Source organism: Cibotium barometz, chromosome 38 (genome assembly GCF_041138505.1).
Source record: "Cibotium barometz isolate CiBa-2024 chromosome 38, ASM4113850v1, whole genome shotgun sequence".
NCBI lineage: Eukaryota > Viridiplantae > Streptophyta > Polypodiopsida > Cyatheales > Cibotiaceae > Cibotium > Cibotium barometz.
In genome coordinates, this window is record NC_141083.1 from 47,560,172 (window position 1) to 47,581,798 (window position 21,627).

General features: G+C 40.9%; 1 protein-coding gene across 1 annotated transcript; it reads right to left on the bottom strand.

Annotated features, from left to right (window-relative positions):
• Positions 1 to 17,677: 17,677 nt before the first annotated feature.
• Positions 17,678 to 20,925, bottom strand: LOC147616809 (uncharacterized). The gene is made up of 3 exons (XM_086777145.1): positions 20,372 to 20,925; positions 18,577 to 18,929; positions 17,678 to 18,394 (listed from the first exon to the last, which is right to left on the bottom strand). The coding sequence occupies exons 1-3, from the start codon at positions 20,613 to 20,615 to the stop codon at positions 17,804 to 17,806; spliced, it is 1,188 nt and encodes a 395-aa protein (XP_086633271.1). The 5' UTR covers positions 20,616 to 20,925; the 3' UTR covers positions 17,678 to 17,803.
• Positions 20,926 to 21,627: the final 702 nt, after the last annotated feature.

Genomic DNA, 21,627 nt, shown 5'->3' on the forward strand with positions numbered 1-21,627 from the left:
GACATTCCCAAGCATAGAGATGGATTGAATGTCACACCAATGATTGATCAAATGGCTTTGGACAATGGTATCCAATTAAAAAGAATGTGTGGGAGAGGGAGAGCTTCAAACCCTAACAAGCAAACACACACACAAAAGAGAGAGCAAGACATAAGAGAGAGATGGATAGCTGAATTTTCTTCTATCGTCTTCTTCGCTACTCAACCAACATAACATAAAGATAAGAGTGTACACACACTATATGGATTAGTACTCAACTACAATATACAAGGGTCGGTCCATAATGTGAACCCGACTAGATGAGCCGGCGCTATAACTATGCCAGTCTCTAGTCATCCAAAATGGTTGTCACACAGCCTATCATCCCACTGGTCGCATATCACCCATAATCTCACCAACCATGCCAGTGGTGTAGATGCGGAATCTATCACCCAGGCGGGTCATCAATGTCCATAAGACTCTTCTTCACAAAGCAAGAACTCATTAGAATAGGCCTTCTACTCTAATTCAGGTAGAGGCAGAGCTAGAGGTCATGGTCGAGGCCAAGGTGGTGGTCAACAACAAAACCAGAATTCTGGACAACAACAGTCCAATGATTTGCAGCCAGCGATTTCATTAATGTCTTCACAATTTCGTAATCACGTTAACAAAACCTGTTATTAGCATATTCAAACTTGTGATCACATTGTATATTCACATGACCTGAGCAATGACCTACCAAAACCTACTAGTCCCGTAACCCCACCGAGTTTTTAGCGAGGTTCTGTCATGTTTATAAACATTGCCCGACACCCATCATGCAACTTTTGGGGAGATAGTCCTTGTTTTGGAGGCGTGATATCTCTCCTCAAAAAACTTGTAGAGCTCTCGAGTTGCTAGAAGTGTCCTCTTGGGAAGAACGTCCTTATCTTAGGGGCTGTCGTCTTTCCTTGTAGGCACTCCTAAGGCTATTGAGCCACTCGTCCTTAGTTCTTTGAATTGGGGGCAGGGTGTGGTTCGTAGCTAATACTTGTGGAGATTTAGGGACAAAGTTGGAGTCATTCAGCTTTGCATTTGAGCTGCTACGTAGGTAATCTACCTCATTCTGCTTTATGAATGGTTTGATGGAGCCAAGAGTCCTCCTTAGGGACTTGTATAATTTGGTTCTTGATACTTGATATAGTTTAGAGTAGACATGGGTCTATTGTCCTATACTAGAGTATTGGGCAAGCATAGATCTTTGATTTTCTTTGTGAATGTTAGAGAAGGTCTATTGTCCTATAATAGAGTATTGGGCAAGCATAGATCTTTGTTTGTGTAAAGTATCCTTAATTGGGTACAAAAGGCATCCTTCATTGGGGGTGCAATGTGCATTGTATGCATGCTATCAATTATCTGTATCTTAATCTTAGAACACACATTTATGCATTCGTCTTGTTGTGATGCTAAAGGTTTAGCAAGGATTAATATTTATGGTTATGTAAGTATCCAAATAAAATAATTCATGGTCTAAAAACTTTCAGTAATCCTTTGCATTTAGCATGAATCGTCATGGATATCTTTATTTTCTAAAGTTAAAACAATAAACTACGTATATGATGATCATCCTTCATTGGGAGTGCAATGTGCATTGTATGCATGCTATCAATTATATGTATCTTAATCTTAGAACACACATTCATGCATTCGTCTTGTCGTGATGCTAAAGGTTTAGCAAGGATTAATATTTATGGTTATGTAAGTATCCAAATAAAATAATTCATGGTCTAAAAACTTTCAGTAATCCTTTGCATTTAGCATGAATTGTCATGGATATCTTTATTTTCTAAAGTTAAAACAATAAACTACGTATATGATGATCATCCTTCATTGGGGGTGCAATGTGCATTGTATGCATGCTATCAATTATATGTATCTTAATCTTAGAACACACATTCATGCATTCGTCTTGTCGTGATGCTAAAGGTTTAGCAAGGATTAATATTTATGGTTATGTAAGTATCTAAATAAAATAATTCAAGGTTTAAAAACTTTCAATCATCCTTTGCATTTAGCATGAATCGTCATGGATATCTTTATTTTCTAAAGTTAAAACAATAAACCACGTATATGATGATCATCCTTCATTGGGGGTGCAATGTGCATTGTATGCATGCTATCAATTATATGTATCTTAATCTTAGAACACACATTCATGCATTCGTCTTGTCGTGATGCTAAAGGTTTAGCAAGGATTAATATTTATGGTTATGTAAGTATCCAAATAAAATAATTCATGGTTTAAAAAACTTTTAGTCATCCTTTGCATTTAGCATGAATCGTCATGGATATCTTTATTTTCTAAAGTTAAAACAATAAACTACGTATATGATGATCTTTTGAGTTTGTGAACACGTTAATGAAATCCTTTCTCATTGTAAAAACTGATTGTACAAATTACCCTACATATTAGAACTGTGGATGAAATTCTCCATATACGAATGCTGGAGTCAAAGAGGTCGTGGTAATTGGAAAAGTCAACATAATGATACACCTGGCTATTTTCACTATTGTAATCTTGGACATGTGTAGGAAGATTTCTATAAGTAGCAGAATGACATGCGAAATGAAAAAGTGCAACAAAATACCTATGCGTCCTCTAGAAGAAATAATAAGGATAATGCGAGGTTGTCTGTTATGCAACATCTAGTTAATGCTATGTCTGGAAATGATGTAACAACATGTAAGGATGATGTATGGTATGTTGATTCAGGTGCTTCAAACCACATGACAAGTCATGGTGAGAGTAGTTCAATCAAATGAAGAGTCTTGAAAGACCAGGTTTTGTTGAAACATGGGATGACATTGCTCATCCGATTTCCCATGTTGGAGTTGTGTCATTGTCTATGCAGGATGGTAAGGTGAAGTACCTTGCAGATACAATTCATGTTCTGAACATTACAAAGAATCTGGTTTCTGTTGGCCAGATGATTGAGCAGAGTTTGCATATGTGCGGTTTAACCCTGATGGTTGTTATGTAGAGGACTTTAAAGATAAGTGAACGTTGGTTGCAAAAGGCAACAGAGTGGGCATAATATTTACATTGAATGCCTGAAGTGAGTGCTGTATGAAAAGATGCAGGGGGGAAGAGAGCTTGAGCTCTTGCAAGCACACACACACTCACAAAACCCTAATAGAGAACACACAAGGTGAGAGGCTGAAAATCTTCTTCTTCTCTCTACTCAACACTCAACACACCATATACAAGATAAGAGTACACATAATATGAAAGGTACTCAACCAATACATATACGGGTTCTCTATAGTGTGAACCCGACTAAATGAGCTGGCGCTATAACTATGCCAGTCTCTAGAATGGCTGTCACACAGCCTGTCATCCCACTGGCCGCATATCTCCCATGATCTCACCAACCATGCCAGTGGTGTAAGTGTGGGGCCTATCCCCCAGGCGGGTCATCAGTGGCCACCGCCTCACTAGACGAGCTCGATATCTCAACACTCCCCCTCGAGCTCAACTCCATCTCATGTACACCAAGCGAAGCCCTGAATCTGCGGAGCTTCTCTGTACCCAATGCTTTGGTGAAGATGTCAGCTACCTGATCCTCTGTGCTGACATAAACAAGGTCAAGGTCTCCTGCCAAGACCTTCTCTCTGACGAAGTGATAGTGGACCTCTATGTGCTTCGTACGAGCATGAAAGACTGGGTTCCTGGCCAACTGTATACTGCTAATGTTGTCACAGAAAATGACAACTTGTCTATCCACTGATAGACCCAAATCTGCAAGTAGCTTTCTCAACCAAGCTACCTCACATGATGCCATAGCAGCTCCCGTGTACTCGGCCTCTGTACTCGATAGAGCAACCGTAGGCTGCTTCTTGCTGCTCCAAGTCACAGCAGCACTCCCCAAAGAACATGAATCCACTGGTAGATCTTCTGTCTGAGATACTACCAGCCCAATCAGCATCTGTGTACCCATGTACACATATCTCTGTCCCAGTCTCATAGAATAGTCCACAATGCAAAGTAGACTTCACATACCTCAGTATGCGTTTCACTGCATCCAAATGCGGTTTCCGTGGAACCTACATAAACTGACTCACCAACCCAACAGCATAGCTCAAATCTGGTCTGGTGATCGTCATGTAGATCAAACTTCCTACTATGCGCCTGTACATAGTAGGATCCTCCAAGATCTCTCCTGAATCTGCACTCAACTTGCCATTCTGATCCAATGGCACAGAAATAGGCTTACAGCCTGTCATACCATACTTGGACAACATGTCCAAGCCATACTGTCTCTGCAGTAATCCAATACCATGTGGTGACCTAATCACCTCAATGCCCAAGAAATATCTGAGCTCCCCCAGATCCTTCATCTCAAACTTCTGTCTTAGCAAGATCTTTACATCAAATATCTCTGCATCATGGTCCCCCGTAATGATCAAGTCATCTACATAGATGACAACAAGCACAACTCCTCTATCACCATGTCTCACATACAGCGAGAAATCTGCATTGGCTACATGAAAGCCAATAGTGACAAGATATTCAGAAATCTTGTCAGACCATGCTCTTGGTGCTTGCTTTAAGCCATACAAGGCTTTCTTCAACCTGCAAACATGCTCGGGGTGACCCACATCCTCATAACCAGGTGGCTGCAACATATACACCTCTTCTTGCAAATCCCCATGCAAGAATGCATTCTTTACATCCATCTGATGTAAAGACCATTGCTTGGACGCAGCCACTGCTATCACAACTCTCACCGTTGCCATCTTGGCAACTGGGCTGAAAGTTTCCTCATAATCAATGCCATATGTCTGCGCATATCCTTTGGCTACCAATCTAGCCTTGTACCTGTTTATGCTTCCATCACTGTTATGTTTAACTTTGTACACCCACTTGCATCCAATGGCTTTCTTGCCTTCAGGCAATTGCACTAAATCCCAAGTTTCATTTCCATATAGTGCATCCATCTCCTCATCCATAGCTTTCTCCCAACACACATTTCCAACAGCCTCATCAATGCATGTGGGCTCAACAACCTGCACAACCTTTGCCATATATGCATAGTGATATGCCACATAACCATCATAGGTAAATCTCTGCACAGGATTTCTCACTCTCCCAGATCTTCGCAGCTTCTCATTCATGGCTTCCATAGCCTTCTTTACACCAGGTGTTCTCATAGCTGGGATCCCAAGCTCCTCATCAAGACTCATATCTGAGCCACTAGACTCTCCATCAACATGAGAATGCCCTGCAGAAATGTCAGGCATACCAAGCGGCTCAACCACTTTCTCTTTTCCTTTACGTGATGTAGTAATCACATTTGCAGGGCTGGTATTATGACGCAGCCTGCCACTCCATGGTCTATCAACAGACCCACTAGATGAGGACTCTCCTGGTCCACTCAAAGACTGTGATTGCTGACCTGCATTCTGTGCAACCACACTTCCACTCACATCAGCCCCAATAGCTTCTTTTTCAGCAGTATACCAACTGCTCATCTCATCAAAGACAACATCCCTGCTTACCCTCAACTCACGTGTAGCAGGGTTATAACACCTGTATCCCTTTTGCTCAAGGGAATATCCAATAAACACACATTTTTCAGCTTTCGGATCCAGCTTAGTTCTCAGCTCATCTGGCACATGCACATATGCAATGCATCCAAAGACTTTCAGATGAGACAAATCTGGTTTTCTGCCAGTAAACCTCTCCTCTGGAGTTACATCATGTATAGCTGCAGTTGGAGTCCTGTTCATGATGTATACTGCTGTAGAAACAGCTTCAGCCCAATAGCAATGCGGCATATTCTTCTCTTCCATCAATGCTCGCGCAATCTCAGCAATGTGCCTGTTTTTCCGCTCAGCAACTCCATTTTGCTGCGGAGTGTATCTGCATGTAAACTGTCTCCGAATACCATTCTTCCTCAAAAATTCAGAGAACTCATTGGAGAAGTACTCTCCCCCTCCATCTGACCTTAGGCACTTTACATATTTCCCTGTTTGCTTTTCAACCAAAACTCTGAAATTCTGAAAGTGAGTGAACACTTCACTCTTCTCCTTCATGAAATATACCCACACTTTCCTCGTGTGGTCATCAATGAAAGTGACATAGTACCTGCAGCCTCCCATAGACACGGTCTTCGTAGGACCCCATACATCTGAATGCACAACATCTAGTGCATTTCTGCTCACATATCTGTTACGTGGAAACACATGCTTTGTTTGCTTCCCAAATTGGCATGCTTCACATATTTTCTGCATACCTTCCACTTTAAATTTTGGCAGCCCTGTCACAATTCCTTTTGTCTGCATAGACTTCAATCTCTGCACATTTACATGTCCAATTCTTTTATGCCATATGTCTGTGTCTGCAACAACTCCTGAACCATTTGCAAACATCGCAGCACTCATTTCAGGCATGTCTACATTCAATGTGAACATTCTGCCCACTTTGTTGCCTTTTGCAACCAACCTGCACTTGTCTTTGAAATCTTCAACATAACACCCATCAGGGTTAAACCGAACCTGCAAACCCTGCTCAATCATCTGGCCAACTGAAACCAGATTCTTTGTTATGTTCGGTACATGAAGTACATCTGCAAGGTACTTCACTTTGCCATCCTGCATAGACAATGGCACATCTCCAACCAATGTGGGCAATTGGATGAGCAGTGTCATCCCCTGTTTCCACAAAACCTGGTCTTTCCGGGTTTTTCATCTCCTTGAACCACTCCCCATGACATCATGTGGTTCGAAGCGCCTGAATCCACATACCATACATTATCTTTTTGTGCTGCATCAACATTTTCAGACATGGCATTCACGACATGCTGCATAACAAACAACCTTTCGTTGTCCTCATTATTTCTGCTTGAGGATGCATAGTTGTTTTGCTGCACTTTCCCATTTTGCATGTCAGCCTGCTTCTTATAACATTCTGACTGCACATGTCCAGGCTTACCACAATAATAGCATTCACGTGCATCATTATATTGCCTTTGCCAATTTCCACGGCCTCTTTGACTCCCCCTGCCTCTGAATTTACCTCTTCCACCTGCGTGTTGTTGTTGTTGTTGATTCTGGGACTGTTGTTGTTGCTGCTGCTGCTGGCCATAATTCTGATTACCTGTTCGGCCACCTCCTTGACCGCGTCCACGGCCTCCTCTACCTCATCCTCTTCCTGAACTCGTGTAGAAGGCCTGTTGCTCTGAACTGTTTTTGCTTTGTGAAGACTGTTGGTCTTCACCCAAGTTCTTCTCTTCGATAATCAGCATAGACACCAAATCTGTAAAGTTGGGAATGTTTTCTCGAGTCTAAATAGATGTCTTGAATGCCTTGTATTGTGGCCTGAGACCACGTAAACAGACTTCCACCTTGTCATCATCATCTACTGACACACCAATAGATGCAAGGGATTCCACAATACCCTTTATCTTCAGCGCATAGTCATTCACATACATGCTCTTTTTCTCCACAGTATGAAGTTCATTCTTCAACTGTATCTTACGTGCCTTGGTATTTGTTTCATAGAGCTTTACCAAGGTGTCCCACGCCTCCTTGGGGGACTTGGCATCCTGAATGTGCCCAATCATGGTGTCCTGTATACTAATGGATAGCCAATACATAACCTTCCTGGCTCCTTGGTTCCAGTCTTTAAACTCTTTCACATCTGCAGCAGTAGGATTTATGTCCGGTATCTCCGGTGCCTCTTCATGTTCACCTTCTATGTAGTCCCAATAGCCTTTTCCCATCAGAAAATTAGTCAACCTGAACCTCCAAGCATGGAAGTTATTCTTATCCAGCTTCTCAGCCACAATCTGTGTTATGCCATCATTAGACATCTTGCCAAACACACAATTTTACCAGAAACTGCACTCTGGTTTTTCTGCACAAATTGCTGTATTTTCTGCAGAGCGGTACTGCAGTCCACTCAAATGTCACAACCAGTGACCTCAATGTGCATACATACACCCAATGGCAACTGTAGACCTCTTTGCAGCACCCACAGTGTCTGCACAGTCAATCTGTCTTCCTGCAGTACTTAAAACAGAGTTCTGCAGAGAATCGATGACTTACCTGCAGTGCTCGAAATCGCCTGCTTTCTGAAAAACGGAGGTCCAGACGCGCCCGAAACACGTTTTTGACCCCAAAAATGTAGTCCAAAGGATTGTATAGTTGCCCTATAGCTTTACTCCCGCGAAGAAAGCTCCTCAATCAGAGACCGTTTGCCGGTGCCTCCCGTAGAGCTCCCGACAAGGGTGTAGTCACCAACACAATAGGGAAGAGTAGTTGAAGCTCTTACCCTCGTACCGCTTCCTGTGGTTCTCTTGCTTGCAGCTCAGCCCTTAGCACGAACCAGGCTCTGATACCATGAAAAGATGCAGGGGGAAAGAGAGCTTGAGCTCTTGCAAGCACACACACACTCACAAAACCCTAATAGAGAACACACAAGGTGAGAGGCTGAAAATCTTCTTCTTCTCTCTACTCAACACTCAACACACCATATACAAGATAAGAGTACACATAATATGAAAGGTACTCAACCAATACATACACGGGTTCTCTATAGTGTGAACCCGACTAAATGAGCTGGCGCTATAACTATGCCAGTCTCTAGAATGGCTATCACACAGCCTGTCATCCCACTGGCCGCATATCTCCCATGATCTCACCAACCATGCCAGTGGTGTAAGTGTGGGGCCTATCCCCCAGGTGGGTCATCAGTGGCCACCACCTCACTAGACGAGCTCGATATCTCAACACTGTAATGTTTCAATTTGTTCAGGAGTTGTTGCAGATATATACAGACATTTGGCTTAAAAGAATTGGGCATGTAAATGTGCAAAGAATGAAGTCTCTGTAGACTAAAGAAAATGTGATAGGGCTGCCTAGGTTTAAGGTTGAAGGTACGCATAAAGTATGTGAAGATTGTGAGTTTGGAAAGCCAACAAAGCATGTATTTCCACATGACAGAAATGTGAGCAGGAATGTACTAAATGTTGTGCATTCAAATGTATGGGGTCCTGCAAAAACTACATCCATGGGTGGTTGTAGCAAGTATTATGTAACATTCATACCACACGAGGAAAGTGTGGGTGTATTTCATGAATGAGAAGAGTGAAGTTTTCACTCATTTTCAAAATTTTAGAGTGATGCTGAAAAGTAGACAGGGAAGCATGTGAAGTGCCTAAGGTTAGATGGAGGGAAGAGTACTTCTCCAATGAGCTCTAATTTCTTGTAGAAGAATGGCATTTAGACACAATTTATACATAGATACACTCTGCAACAAAATGGAGCTACTAAGTGGAAAAATAGGCACATTGTAGAGATAGCATGAGCATTGATGACATAGAAGAATATGTTGCATAGCTATTGGGAAGAAGCTGTATCTATATCATGAACAAGACTCCTACAGCCATACATGATGTAACGCTAGAGGAGAATTTTAGTGGCAAGTAACCTGATTTGTCTCACTTAAAAGTTTTTGGATGTATTGTCCATGTGCATGTGCTAGATGAGTTGTGTACAAAGCTAGATCCAAAGGCTAAACAATGTGTGTTTATTGGATACTACCTTGAGAAAAAGAGATATAAATGTTGTAATCCTACTACACGTGAATTGAGGGTAAGCAGGGATGTTGTATTTGATGATATTAGTAGCTGGTATGCTGCTATACAGAAGATGTTGTTGGGGCTGATGTAAGTGGAAATGTGGTTGCACAGAATGCAAGTAAGCAATCACAGTCATTGAGTGGACCAGGAGAGTCTTCATGCAGCGGTTCTATTGATAAACCATGGAGTGGCACTTTGCGTCATAATACTAGTCCTGAAAATGTAGTCGGTACATCACATAAAGGAAAAGAGAAAGTGCTTGAGCCCCTTCGTATCCCTGATATTTCTATAGGGCATTCTTTTCTTGATGGAGATTCTAGTGGTTTCAGAATTTTCTTAGCTCTTATTAAGCTCACCCTAACGTGTCATGGGAAGTTACCGATCCACTGAGCTCGATCAATGAGGAGCTTGGGATTACAGAAATGAGGACACTTGGTGTAAAGAAGGCTTTAGAGGCCATGAATGCAAAGTTACAAAGATCTATAAGAGTCAAATACCATGTGCAGCGATTGACTTACGATGATTATGTGGCACATCACTATGCTTACATGAAAAACGTTGTGTAGGTAGTAGATCCCACATGTTTTGATGAGGCTATTAGAAATGTGTATTGGGAGAAAGCTATGGATGAGGAGATGGATGCATTGTATGGAAATGAGACTTGGAATTTGGTGTTATTACTTCATGGTAAGAAAGCTATTGAATGTAAGTGGGCATATAAGGTGAAACATAACAGTGATGGTAGCATAAGTAGGTACAAGGCTAGATTGGTAGCCAAAGGATATGTGCAGACACATGGGATTGATTATTAGGAGACGTTTTCCCCGGTTTCAATGATGGCAAATGTGAGAGTTATGATTGTTGCGGTGGCTACAGCTAAAGGCTAGTTTTTACATCAAATGGATGTAAAAAATGTGTTCTTGCATGGTGACTTGCAAGAATAAGTGTATATGGATCGGCCACCTATTTTTGAGGATACCGATCACCAAGAGTGTATGTATGTAAGCTTCGTAAGGCCTTGTATGGGCTAAAGAAATCTCCACAAGCATGGCATGACAAGATTGGTGAGTATCTTGTCACTATTGGTTTTCATATGGCAGATGCAGATCACTCTTTGTATGTGTGCAAGAGTGATAAGGATATTGTGATCATCACCATCTATGTAGATGATTTAATTGTTGGGGGTGACAACTTGGAAGAGATTGGGCATGTAAAAAGTCTTCTCAAAAGGAAGTTTGACATGAAGGATTTGGGAGATCTGTGCTACTTTTTGGGCATTGAGGTCATTCGCACACCTGATGGTATTTGGCTATCACAGAGACAATATGTATTGGACATATTATGTAGGTATGGAATGGCTGGTTGTAATGCAATATCGGTGCCATAAGTTCAAAATGGCAAGCTCGGTGCAAATGCATTTTATGTGTTGGAGGACCCCACTATGTAAATGAAGATTATGGGGAGTTTGATCTAGTAGTGGATTTATGTTTTCATTGGGGAGTGCTGTTGTGACATGGAGCATCAAGAAGTAGCCCAGAGTTGTCTTGTCAAGTACAAAGGCACAATACAGAGGAGCTGTTATGGTAGCCTATGAGGTAGCTTAGTTACGCAAAGCTACTTTTGCTGATTTGGGGTTACATGTGGAGAGAAAGGTTGTCATATATTGTGTCAATCTTAACAGTGTACAGTTGGCCATGAACCCAGTTTTCCAGATGAAACACATTGAGGTACACTACCACTTCATCAAGGAAAGAGTCTTGAAAGAGGTGACATGGACTTGGCCCTACATTAGCACACAGGATCAGGTTGCTGACATCTTCACGAAGGCCTTGGGAGCTGAGAAGCTCCACAGATTTCAAGATATGCTTGGAGTTCACGAGATGGAGTTGAGCTTGAGTGGGAGTGTTGAGATGTCAAGCTCAACATGAGATGACATTCACGAGGTGCCTGCATAACCGTTTGACATTTATATCACTGGGCAGATTTGGTAGCCAGCTTGATATATCTTTGCTAGAGATTCTATAGCTAGACTACACCAACTAGTCCACACCTACCCACTCCACTTTAGCATGTTCACATTATGGACCGCTTGTATATACTCTAGTATGTGTGTTAGTCACTTTATCTCATTTGTAGAACCCTTTTTGTTGTGAACAAAAAGAAGAACAATTTTCATCCTCTCATCTTGTGTGTTCTCTTCTAGGGTTTGTGAGAATGTGTGTGTGCTTTACAAGAGCTCAAGCTCCCTTCTCCCCTACATCTTTTCAGTGGTATGTTATACAAGTTTTCCCTCATTCAAAACATATCTTTTAAGATCAAGATGTTGAGGCCGAATCTCTGGATGAGGCAAGCACTACCTTGAATCGACTCATTGGAAGAATAAGATGAAAATGAAGAAAACAATTTAGAGGAGGCCAATCAAATCCCAAGAAGATGATGAGTCACCTGTTAATCATGATAATGCTTTATTGGATAATGATAGTAATATTGATATGGAAATCCATATTTTCATTTAGCTTTCATTAGATATAGAGATTGATGAAGCAACACAAATGGATCTATTACAAGATGGGATAGATTCGTGATCTGTTTATGTAATTATTTTCCTTCAAAAGTTTTCACCTATGTTTATTTTTGTTTTTCAAACATGGCTTTAAGGGCTCCAAAAGATGTTTTTTTTAACTATCATCATTTCTGTATGTATGTGACATGTATAACCTAATTTTAATCTTCAACAACTCTCTATAACTTTTTATAGGAGTACAATAGTAAACTTTCACTAGTATTTATGCTACCTTGCAGGGAAATCACAGTGTAACAATGAAATTTTGTTGTTATAATTGTTGCGCTGTAGCAAAAATTTTCTTCCCCGTAGAGAAATTTCACTACTGAGCAGCGTTATTTACAATGACAAAATGCCCCCACATCCCAAAGGCCTCAACACTTCTAGAACACTACTAGAAAACCTTGTTATGTTCCCAATGTGCTATAGTGAGCCCAACAGCAATAGTTATTATGGTAAATAGGACATGTCTCTTTTGTTGTACCACCAAGGATAAATGTTCCACAATACACACAACATCAAAATTATGTGCTTGATGAGCCTTATGCTTTTCAACCAGTTTTTTTTTTCATGTGCATGATGGGCTTGGTGTATGCATTAGTGTTGCTTTCTTCTACCATGGATGTGGTGAGGATAAGAGGGCTTCTTGGCGTGTTCATGTACTAGAGTGAGAAGAGGATACCAAAATATTTGGTTGGAGTGGTGAGCTCTATTGCTGATGGGATGGATGTAGTCACATATGGTTATGGCATGAAGGCTGAGGTTGATAGGGTATGCCGGGGGATATCCTTGACGTCAATTTCCTTTTCTAGTTATGCTCCCATAAAGTACCACAACTATGAAGCAGAGGGCTTTCTGTCATTTGCCTTGGTTAGGTAGGTTCCATTCATGGTGCTGGTAGCAGCTAATGTGGTAATGCATAAGGTGCGGCATGTGCAGCATGTAGCAGATGAATGCTGGTGTTCTTCATCGACATACTTTCTTGATGATAGGTTATTTCCAACCTATGATGCAGTTGCTGGAGCCTATATTGACATATTTACATGCAGATATCTTTATGATGATGTCTAGATGCTAGATATATGGTCTACTCCATGCTCTTGGAGTGTAGACATCCTGATTCATACATGGTTCTATGTTTTCATTTTGTATTATCATGTATGGATGATATTATATTTGATGGGTTCCCAGCCCTGGGATGTTGTCATGAAATGGTTGCAATGTATGATACATGATATGTGCATGACACTGGCATGACCCTATGTTTGTGGATTTGAGTAATTGGATTTTCTATCCAATCCACCGAGTGTGCCAAGTGTTAGCCCGTGTATGCATGCACTACATGTGAACTCATCCTTAACCGTACCTCTTCACCTACCCTATGCCTTTTTGCCTCATACCCCTTCATATCCCTTTGCATACATGAGGATATACTACCCTATTATCTTTGTATCAGACATTTTAGCATCTATGAATGAAGCAATATAGCAGCAATGGCGTTTTGTATCTCGTGTGTTCATATTATCTCTATGTGTATGTCCTTTTAATTTTTGTTAAAGTCTTTTGTTGTTAACAAAGGGAACTGTGCATCTTTAAACAAGGAAGCAAACCCCAGATAGAAGTAACTAGATTTTTGTGATGTAGCATACGTTTAGTTCCATGAGTCAAGATGCATGGAATTATAGAGATGTTATATGGTATGTTGATTTAGGTGCATCTAACAACACAATTAGTCTTGCTGAGTGGTTTAGAGACATGTAGAAAGTGGAAAGACTAGGATATGTGGAAAACATATAATGATACAATGCATCCTATTGTGTATTTCATAGGTGCCATTATCTCTGTAGGATGGAAAAATGAAGTACCTGGCCAATCTACTTCATGCTCCAAACATTATAAAGAACATGGTTTATGTTGGATGCAAGCATTCTTCCTAAGTGGTGCTGTAATATTACACATGGTACATGTGTGATTACATGTGTTAATATTCATCATATGTGCATTGGTTAGGATGCAATTATCATCTATCTTTCATTGATGATTACACTAGGAAGGTGTGGGAATTACTTCATATGAAAAAAGTGAAGCGTTTATGCACTTTCAACCCTTCAAGGACATTCATATTCAGCATACATGCATTAATGAGGATGTAACTATTATGTATCTTTCAATGATCACACTAGGAAGGTGTGGGTATTACTTCATATGATAGAGATAAGTCAAATGTTTACACACCTTTTAGAGCTTCAAGGCTATGGTTGAGAAAGATAAACACATGCACATAAAATGCCTAAAATCAGATGCTGGAGGAGAATATAGATCTCCAATGAATTTATCTAAGAGAGTATGGGATAAAGAGATAGTTTGCTTATGTTGATAGGATTTTTATGGCCGAAGGGATATGCTCAATGGAGGTGTCCACCGCAACCCCAAGACAAAGGAAAAAAGAAATCGGGTATGGTTAGGAGTCTTAGAAATTAGAGATGTGTTGCATGGTCATCTCCGCAATAGTAAACTAGTTGTTATTTATTAATGTTAAGTAGAGGGAGGACTGTTGCATGGAGAATAGCCATCAAGATTGGGTAGAGTAGTTGAGGTATGCATGGATAGAGCGCAATTGCATGAATAAGGGGAAAAAGAGAGAAAGCTAGTATGTATGAGAGCTTTTGTGTTCTAAGAAGAGAGTGGTGAGAGAATCTAGTTTGATGTTGGGAAGTTGCTATGTAACCTGCTTTGGAAGTCAATTGGCTTGTTTTGAGAAGAAAATGACGTGGGGACTGCTAGAGGAAACTTGGATCTTTCCAGAGCAAGGATTGCAGAGGTGATAGAGGGTTCTGTGTGGAAAGTGGTGTCCCATAACCTCTCAGGTTGCGTCATTATTGTAACTTGCATTAGATCAAGGATTGCTCAAAACAGTTTCCAATTGTATTGAATGGTTGGATGGTTGAAGCTTGCAAGCTGTTGCTACAAATCTTATTGTCATTGTTGATCTTAGTAGGGTTGAGAATATAAGTCTGGTTTTTGTTGAGGTTTTTTGTGTGAGAGTTCTCTTGATCTATTGTTTCCTCTCATCTTCTCAATTTCCAATTCTCAGGGTCTATTATGAGTTTTGCAATTTTCTTAAAATTCATAAATGGTAAAGTTGTGTGGAATTGAAGAGTTAGTTTGTTTTTTTTTGTTTAATTAGTGTTGTTTGGGTATAATTCTGTTGAAACAAAGGCTTTGAGTGAAGATATGACCTCTGTTGAAACAAAGGCTTTGAGTGAAGATATGACCTTGGTTGAGTTTGTGCTGGGTTAGTTAGCTTATGTAGGGGGTTAACCATAATCAGCTGTACATCAGAATAATCAGCAAACAAGTGGTGTAGGGACCTTTATTTGACTTGTTTGAGTGGAGGGGAAGGGATTCTAAGTCTCGACTGATGGTTAGAGGTCTGTCAGAGAACAATTGTCACAGTAGTCAAAAGACTTTGTGGCTTGATAGGGTTTTTGTGGCAGCCACTAAGACACTTGTTGTCAGCTAAGAGATTCTAAGGTTGGGTCCTGGCTTGGTTTAAGAGTTTTGAGACTCAAGTAGTGCTAGCTGACGAAGAGGAGAGGATACATGCATTCGCTGGATCGGTTTAGTTAGTTGGTTGGGGACAGTCAATTCAGAGGTAATTGGGTGATAGTTGTAGTGAGCAAAGAGTTAATTGTGTGATATCGCTTCAAATTGAAAGACACCTGAGGGTCTGTGGGGTGTTTGAGGAAATTTGGAGAAGATTTTGATTCACTCTAGGCTTCTAAGGTAGAGGATTTTGTGCCAGATTTCCAAGGCAGAACTCAGCAAGTGGAAGTTCAAAGAAAGGTTCGAAGAGGGTTGACATATTATCCCTGGAGAAGATTCTAATTCACTCTAGGCTTCTAAGGTAGAGGATTTTGTGCCAGATTTCCAAGGCAGAACTCAGCAAGTGGAAGTTCAAAGAAAGGTTGGAAGAGGGTTGACATATTATCCAAAGAGGTCTAGGGATTGTGGCTATACCGTCCGCTGACACTAGAGGATTATAGAGGATACCAGAGGACCCATTTTGGATTGAGGTAAGCCATCAAAATTTGGAAACAAGTGGACATTTGGTATCTAATTTGTTTGTGGCATCTAGGAGACGTTGTCAGCTAGTGGTTATAGGCTGAGGGCAAATACCTAGTTCAGAGAGGTTATGATGTAAGGTTTTGAGGCTCGTTGAGATAGCAGGACATTCTGGGTGCTGGAGGGTAGATTTCTGACTAGAAATAAGTAGAGGACTTCGGAGGCAATTTATAACCAGTTTTGTGACAATTGCAAGCCATTTTGGTGACCTCAGTTTTGGGAGTTCGTTGAGGTTATGAGGGGCTCTTAGTTGGAAGATAAGAGGTACTGGAGGTGAGAGCTGACCTAAGAGGATAATTTTGAGTAGGTAGCTAGACTGAATAAGAAGGTTGGGAGGATGTTGAATTATTCAATTTTATTAGCTAAGGAGCAGAGGACATTATCTAGGACTGTTGGTGCCCTCTTTTGGTGTTTTTGCTGGGTTGTGATGCTGGAGATAGTTTCTTCCCCATGGTGGTGTGCTTTGGACAGGGTTATAAAGGCAGGTTATCCCAAACACATCATTGTTTTGGTGCCTCCATGGAGGAGGGCTTTCAAGGCACCCTTCAGACTGTTGGCAGAAGCTGAGAAGTGTCAGTTGTTGAGATGGCTACAATGATGTCTCATCCCGTGTTCCACGATCATGCTAATAAGGACCTAGAAGACTTTTTGGCAAGGATGAAGCGAACAGCTTACACCTTTGGGAAGGATAAAGATGAGGACAAATTAACATTGTTGTCCATGTTGTTAAAGGGAGATTCCAAAAGGTGGTTCCAGACTTGGAGAGGTTAGCCACATCAGGGTCAAGCATATGAGGATGTCAAAGGAGCTCTAGTGCAGCATTAAAAAAAGGGTGAATCCCTAGATTCTATATGGTAGGACATTCAAAAATTAAAGCATAGACTATCTAATGTGTTTGATAGATTTGTAGATCATTTTGAAAATCTATTGGGGAAGATTGGATGCTTCATATCATGCCTATGTCTCACTAACTTGTGTATCTCTTTCCAAATCATCTTTTTTGACTAGCCACCCCGAACTCGAGTACTTTCTTTTCTACAAAGTATCTTGTTTTCTACATTTAGAAGTAATTATTTTGTTAGAATATTATAACTCTAACACAAGATTATAAACCAAAGAATCCTAATCTAAATTTCACAATATACTTACATTCATGGAATATGCAGATGCAGCAGTAGGAGAGTGACACAAGCTCTCGCAATAACGCTAGAAAATGACATTAAGCTTTAATTGGATTTAGACTTGAAAATAACTAGAAATCATACAAATCTGTAACGAAAACTTGCAAATTTCGTCCCTTAAAACGAAACGTAACTTCGAGTTCCAACGGGATGATTCAGCAATGACCACTATTGTTAGCATTGACAATGTTTTCGAAAAGAACTACTTATCCTCTTAAACAATGTTACGGAAGTGACTTTTAGTACATTGAATTTGGTTCAAGGTGACGTGGTGGTGGTTGTGAATAGAGAAAAGTTGCATTTCACACACGAATGGCTTTGGGAGTGGATCATCAGTGCGCTTGATTCCAATTCGAAATGTCGTAGCTTTGAAAGTTGAGTAAGAGGTCATTGACGCTGGCCGGGCTGTCGCCTTCTTTGGGTCTGCCGAGATCACCGGGGCTGGGCGTCCAGAGAGCGGATGTGTAGGCCTCCAGCAATCTCATGTCCGGACAAGCTGATTTGGACAGCTGCTGTAGCTGGAGCCTTGAAGGGCGCATTATGCATTTTGAGCGAGCTGATTGTGGTGGAAGGCTAGAAAATTCTTGACTCATCTCGACATCATCCATGAGTCTTTCATCGTGGGAAGAAAGCGTTTGCACGTGCGAGCTGTGCCAAGAAGAATCACACGCCAAGACGTCATGCTCTGATGGTGCTGACGGAGGAGTTGAATTGTGTGAAGTGCTTTCAAAATGCACTATTGAGAACGGCCTCGCTTCCACATGGCCCGCGTATACTTCTGCAGCTTGCTCCGGCAGCTGCATTAATGCATTGTGACCCTTCGGAGGAACGGGGCCAGCTCCTTCAGAAACGCTTGCCGTCGTCGTCAAAGCTGGCCGCATGAGACGCTTTCGTCGAAGGCGACAGATCGTAGAGCCGACATTCTGCTCCACCAACATGCTCAGATATTAGGCAGCCTGACCGCCATATTGAAGCAAGAAGAAAGAACAGTTGGAAACGATCAATATTTTATATCCTATGTAAGAAATTAAAGATAAGCGCGTGCAGCTTTTTGTCATGGGTTGCACAGTTGCTAAGATAGGTTGAGTGTGGTGTATGGACAGACCTGAGGATGGATATTGTATTTGAGGTGTTGATGTGAGGACGGGTCCATTCTGTACTCGTTCATGACCCAACAAGTTTTGGTACCCCTGGGTGCTCTACCCTCGTAGAAGACCAGAATCTTTCTTAAGGCTGAGAAGTACTGATGATGATGATTATCATCATGCTCATGATGATGATGGCGGCTATTACGCTCATGGCTGCGGGCATGCAGTAGCGTGTCCATGCCAGTGGCCTTCCAATATCCGGTCCTGGTGAGGCGAGTGGGCCGATCCCCATTGCGGAGCCTGCTAGAACGAGGCACAAAGAAATACCAGTACTCCGCCGGCTCATGACAGTCCGTTTGACCCGCCATGGCTGCATGCAAGGAGTAAACCCGTATTAAACCCACGGGCCACTGCCATCAAGCTCTCAAAAAACAAACCTTCATAAGATAAAATATGCCGAAAATGTAGAAACGTTTTGACATACGATCGACTCACCCCCAATGACAAAATTTCTATTTTATTCTACCATTTTAAGAAAATAATATGGGATGTAAATGTGTAGCAAAACAAAAGCAGTGCAACCAGAAATAAATACAACAATCTGGTAGAACAAAAGGATTCGAGGATAGGACCAGGGTTCGATGCCTAAGGACTGCACCAGTGTGACCACTTGTTGAGCCTATGGTATATATCCACCTTCCCAACAAGAAAATAAATAAAACAATACAATAAAAATAAAAAGCAGTGTAATGTTAAATAAAATATGTGTGAGATTCAAGGCAATATAGCTTATATGTTCGTAATATGCTAGAGTAATGGATACTAACTAATGGCTTCTGATTCTTTGTGAAATCCTAGCTTTTAGGGCATGAAATATGTTGTACTTGAAAATATGTTATGGAATTATATAAGTAAAAAACGGCGATGAGAGATTTTCACGAGATAGGTTTCCATGTCCTAGAGAAAAACTAAGAGAACCACAAGGAGAAAAGAGAAAAGAGGAATCAGTACGGTGGTGAAGTGGTCATTGCACGTGCCCACTATAATCAAGCTGGTTGTAAAACATGAGAATACTCTCTAAACAAGAGAATATTCTCATGCATTTCTTTTAATTAGACATGAAAACAAAATTCTTTATATTATGTCTTGTAAAAAAAAGCCATGGCTGATCAAGTCTTACCTTATTTGCTTTCTCATGTAGGTTCCTTTTTAAGAATGGAAGCTTAATAAAGGTAAATCCACGGAAATTAATCACCTTGCCCAGATCATTACTTAAAAGAAAAGGCCATGGCTTATCAAGTCTTGACTTATTTGCTTTCTCATGTAAGTTACTTTTTAAGAATGGAAGCTTAAGTAAAGGTAAATCCATGGAAATTAATCACCTTGCCGAGATCATTACTTAAAGAAAATGCAATAAAGTCTTACTTTATTTGCTTTCTCAAGGTTCCTTTTTAAGAATGGAAGCTTAATAAAGGTAAATCCATGGAAATTAATCACCTTTCCCATATCATTACTTAGGAACACTTGACAATTCACAAAAGATGATCATCACTGTTAGAATAAATAGCCTAAGGAGAAATTCTCGAAAGATCTCTCTCTCTCTTTATATATATATATATATATATATATATATAGTATTTACTTATTAGAATTAAGGCAAATCTTCATGGAAAAATCAATTCCAGAATATCAGTTAGAGCATGATGTAATTAATAGGGCAACCAAAATCTGCGATCTCCTTGCAAGGTTAGCGCCAAAGGCTAGCTGCATACACCACGGAATCAAAGCAAATGAATGAATTAAGAGTTTAACCTGGGAGCTCCCAAGCGTCGTGGCTATACAGATCGACGGTGGGAATGACCTCAATCGGAAGCTTGTGGCCTTGCAGCATCCTTCTAAGGTAGTAGCTTACCAGCTCCTCTTCGGTTGGGTGGAATCGGAAGCCTGGCGGGACTTCACTCTCTTGCTTACTACTAGCTGTATAACTTCTCTGCACATATTGAACTAGCTCATGCGTTTTCGCATCTTCAGCTGGTTGACGCGTTGTTGCTTCCATATTGACAAGGATTCGGAATGGACAATCGGTTGTTGAAAAAAGCTTATAGTGCTGAGAAATGGCAGATATATTCAGGTAAGAGGTATGAATATTTGAAGGAAATGGTGTGCGCGTGCAGGGCGATGGCGCGTGAAGAAATTGTAAATTTCTCGTGAATCAGGCGACCGATTGCAGACGCGTAGGTCTACTTTTTATAGCCGATAGAAAACTCTTACCAACACTGTGGCTAGGAATTACTCTTGGGCGGTGATAATTAGACGCTTGCATGCATTGCATTTTGCTAATTGCGACCAGCTCGCGGGTGTTTCTAAAGGGCCGTCGAGTTCCGTGCGGGGGTTGCCCATCGTTCATACAAAAAGCTTGACTACGGACATATACTAGTCAAGAATCTGGTCATCGTCTTACGTGCGCAGTGATGTCCTAGTAAGCTGTAGCGCTTCAAATAACCCTTCTAGTCAAAGCGCAGGCTTTCTTTCCTTGTTGCGTGTGCTTGACAACAGGTTTTTCTCTTCAACCAATCTAAAGTAAGACAGCTCAATATACAGAATATATATGTACAAAAAGTCATAGAATAAATATGTACAAAAAGTCATGTTTAGAAAACTTTTCTAGAAATAAAGTACGATGCCAATTTTTGGCCCCCTGTGAGAGAGAGAGGAGTTGGTAAACAGATCAAAACATACAAAATCACTTTACTTCAAACTCGTATGCATACTCATGTATTGTCCACTAAAAATTTGACATCAATTGTCCACAAGTGCCTATGTTGTCGATAGAGTAATCACAAAGAGAAGACTATTGGTGTATGTTTGCTTTTTTCCTGTTTTGGGGGCAAGCGGAGACCTGGGAGAGTGTAATTAGGTAGGTTGCTCAAATGGCTCCTACACATAGCATGCCACTAATTATGTTGTAATTGAGGCATCATCAAGTGTCTACAACGTCCCTAAAAATGGCTCAAGGCTACTAAAAGTAATAGGGAATCAAAATAAACCTAGAAAGCTCCTAAGTAGTT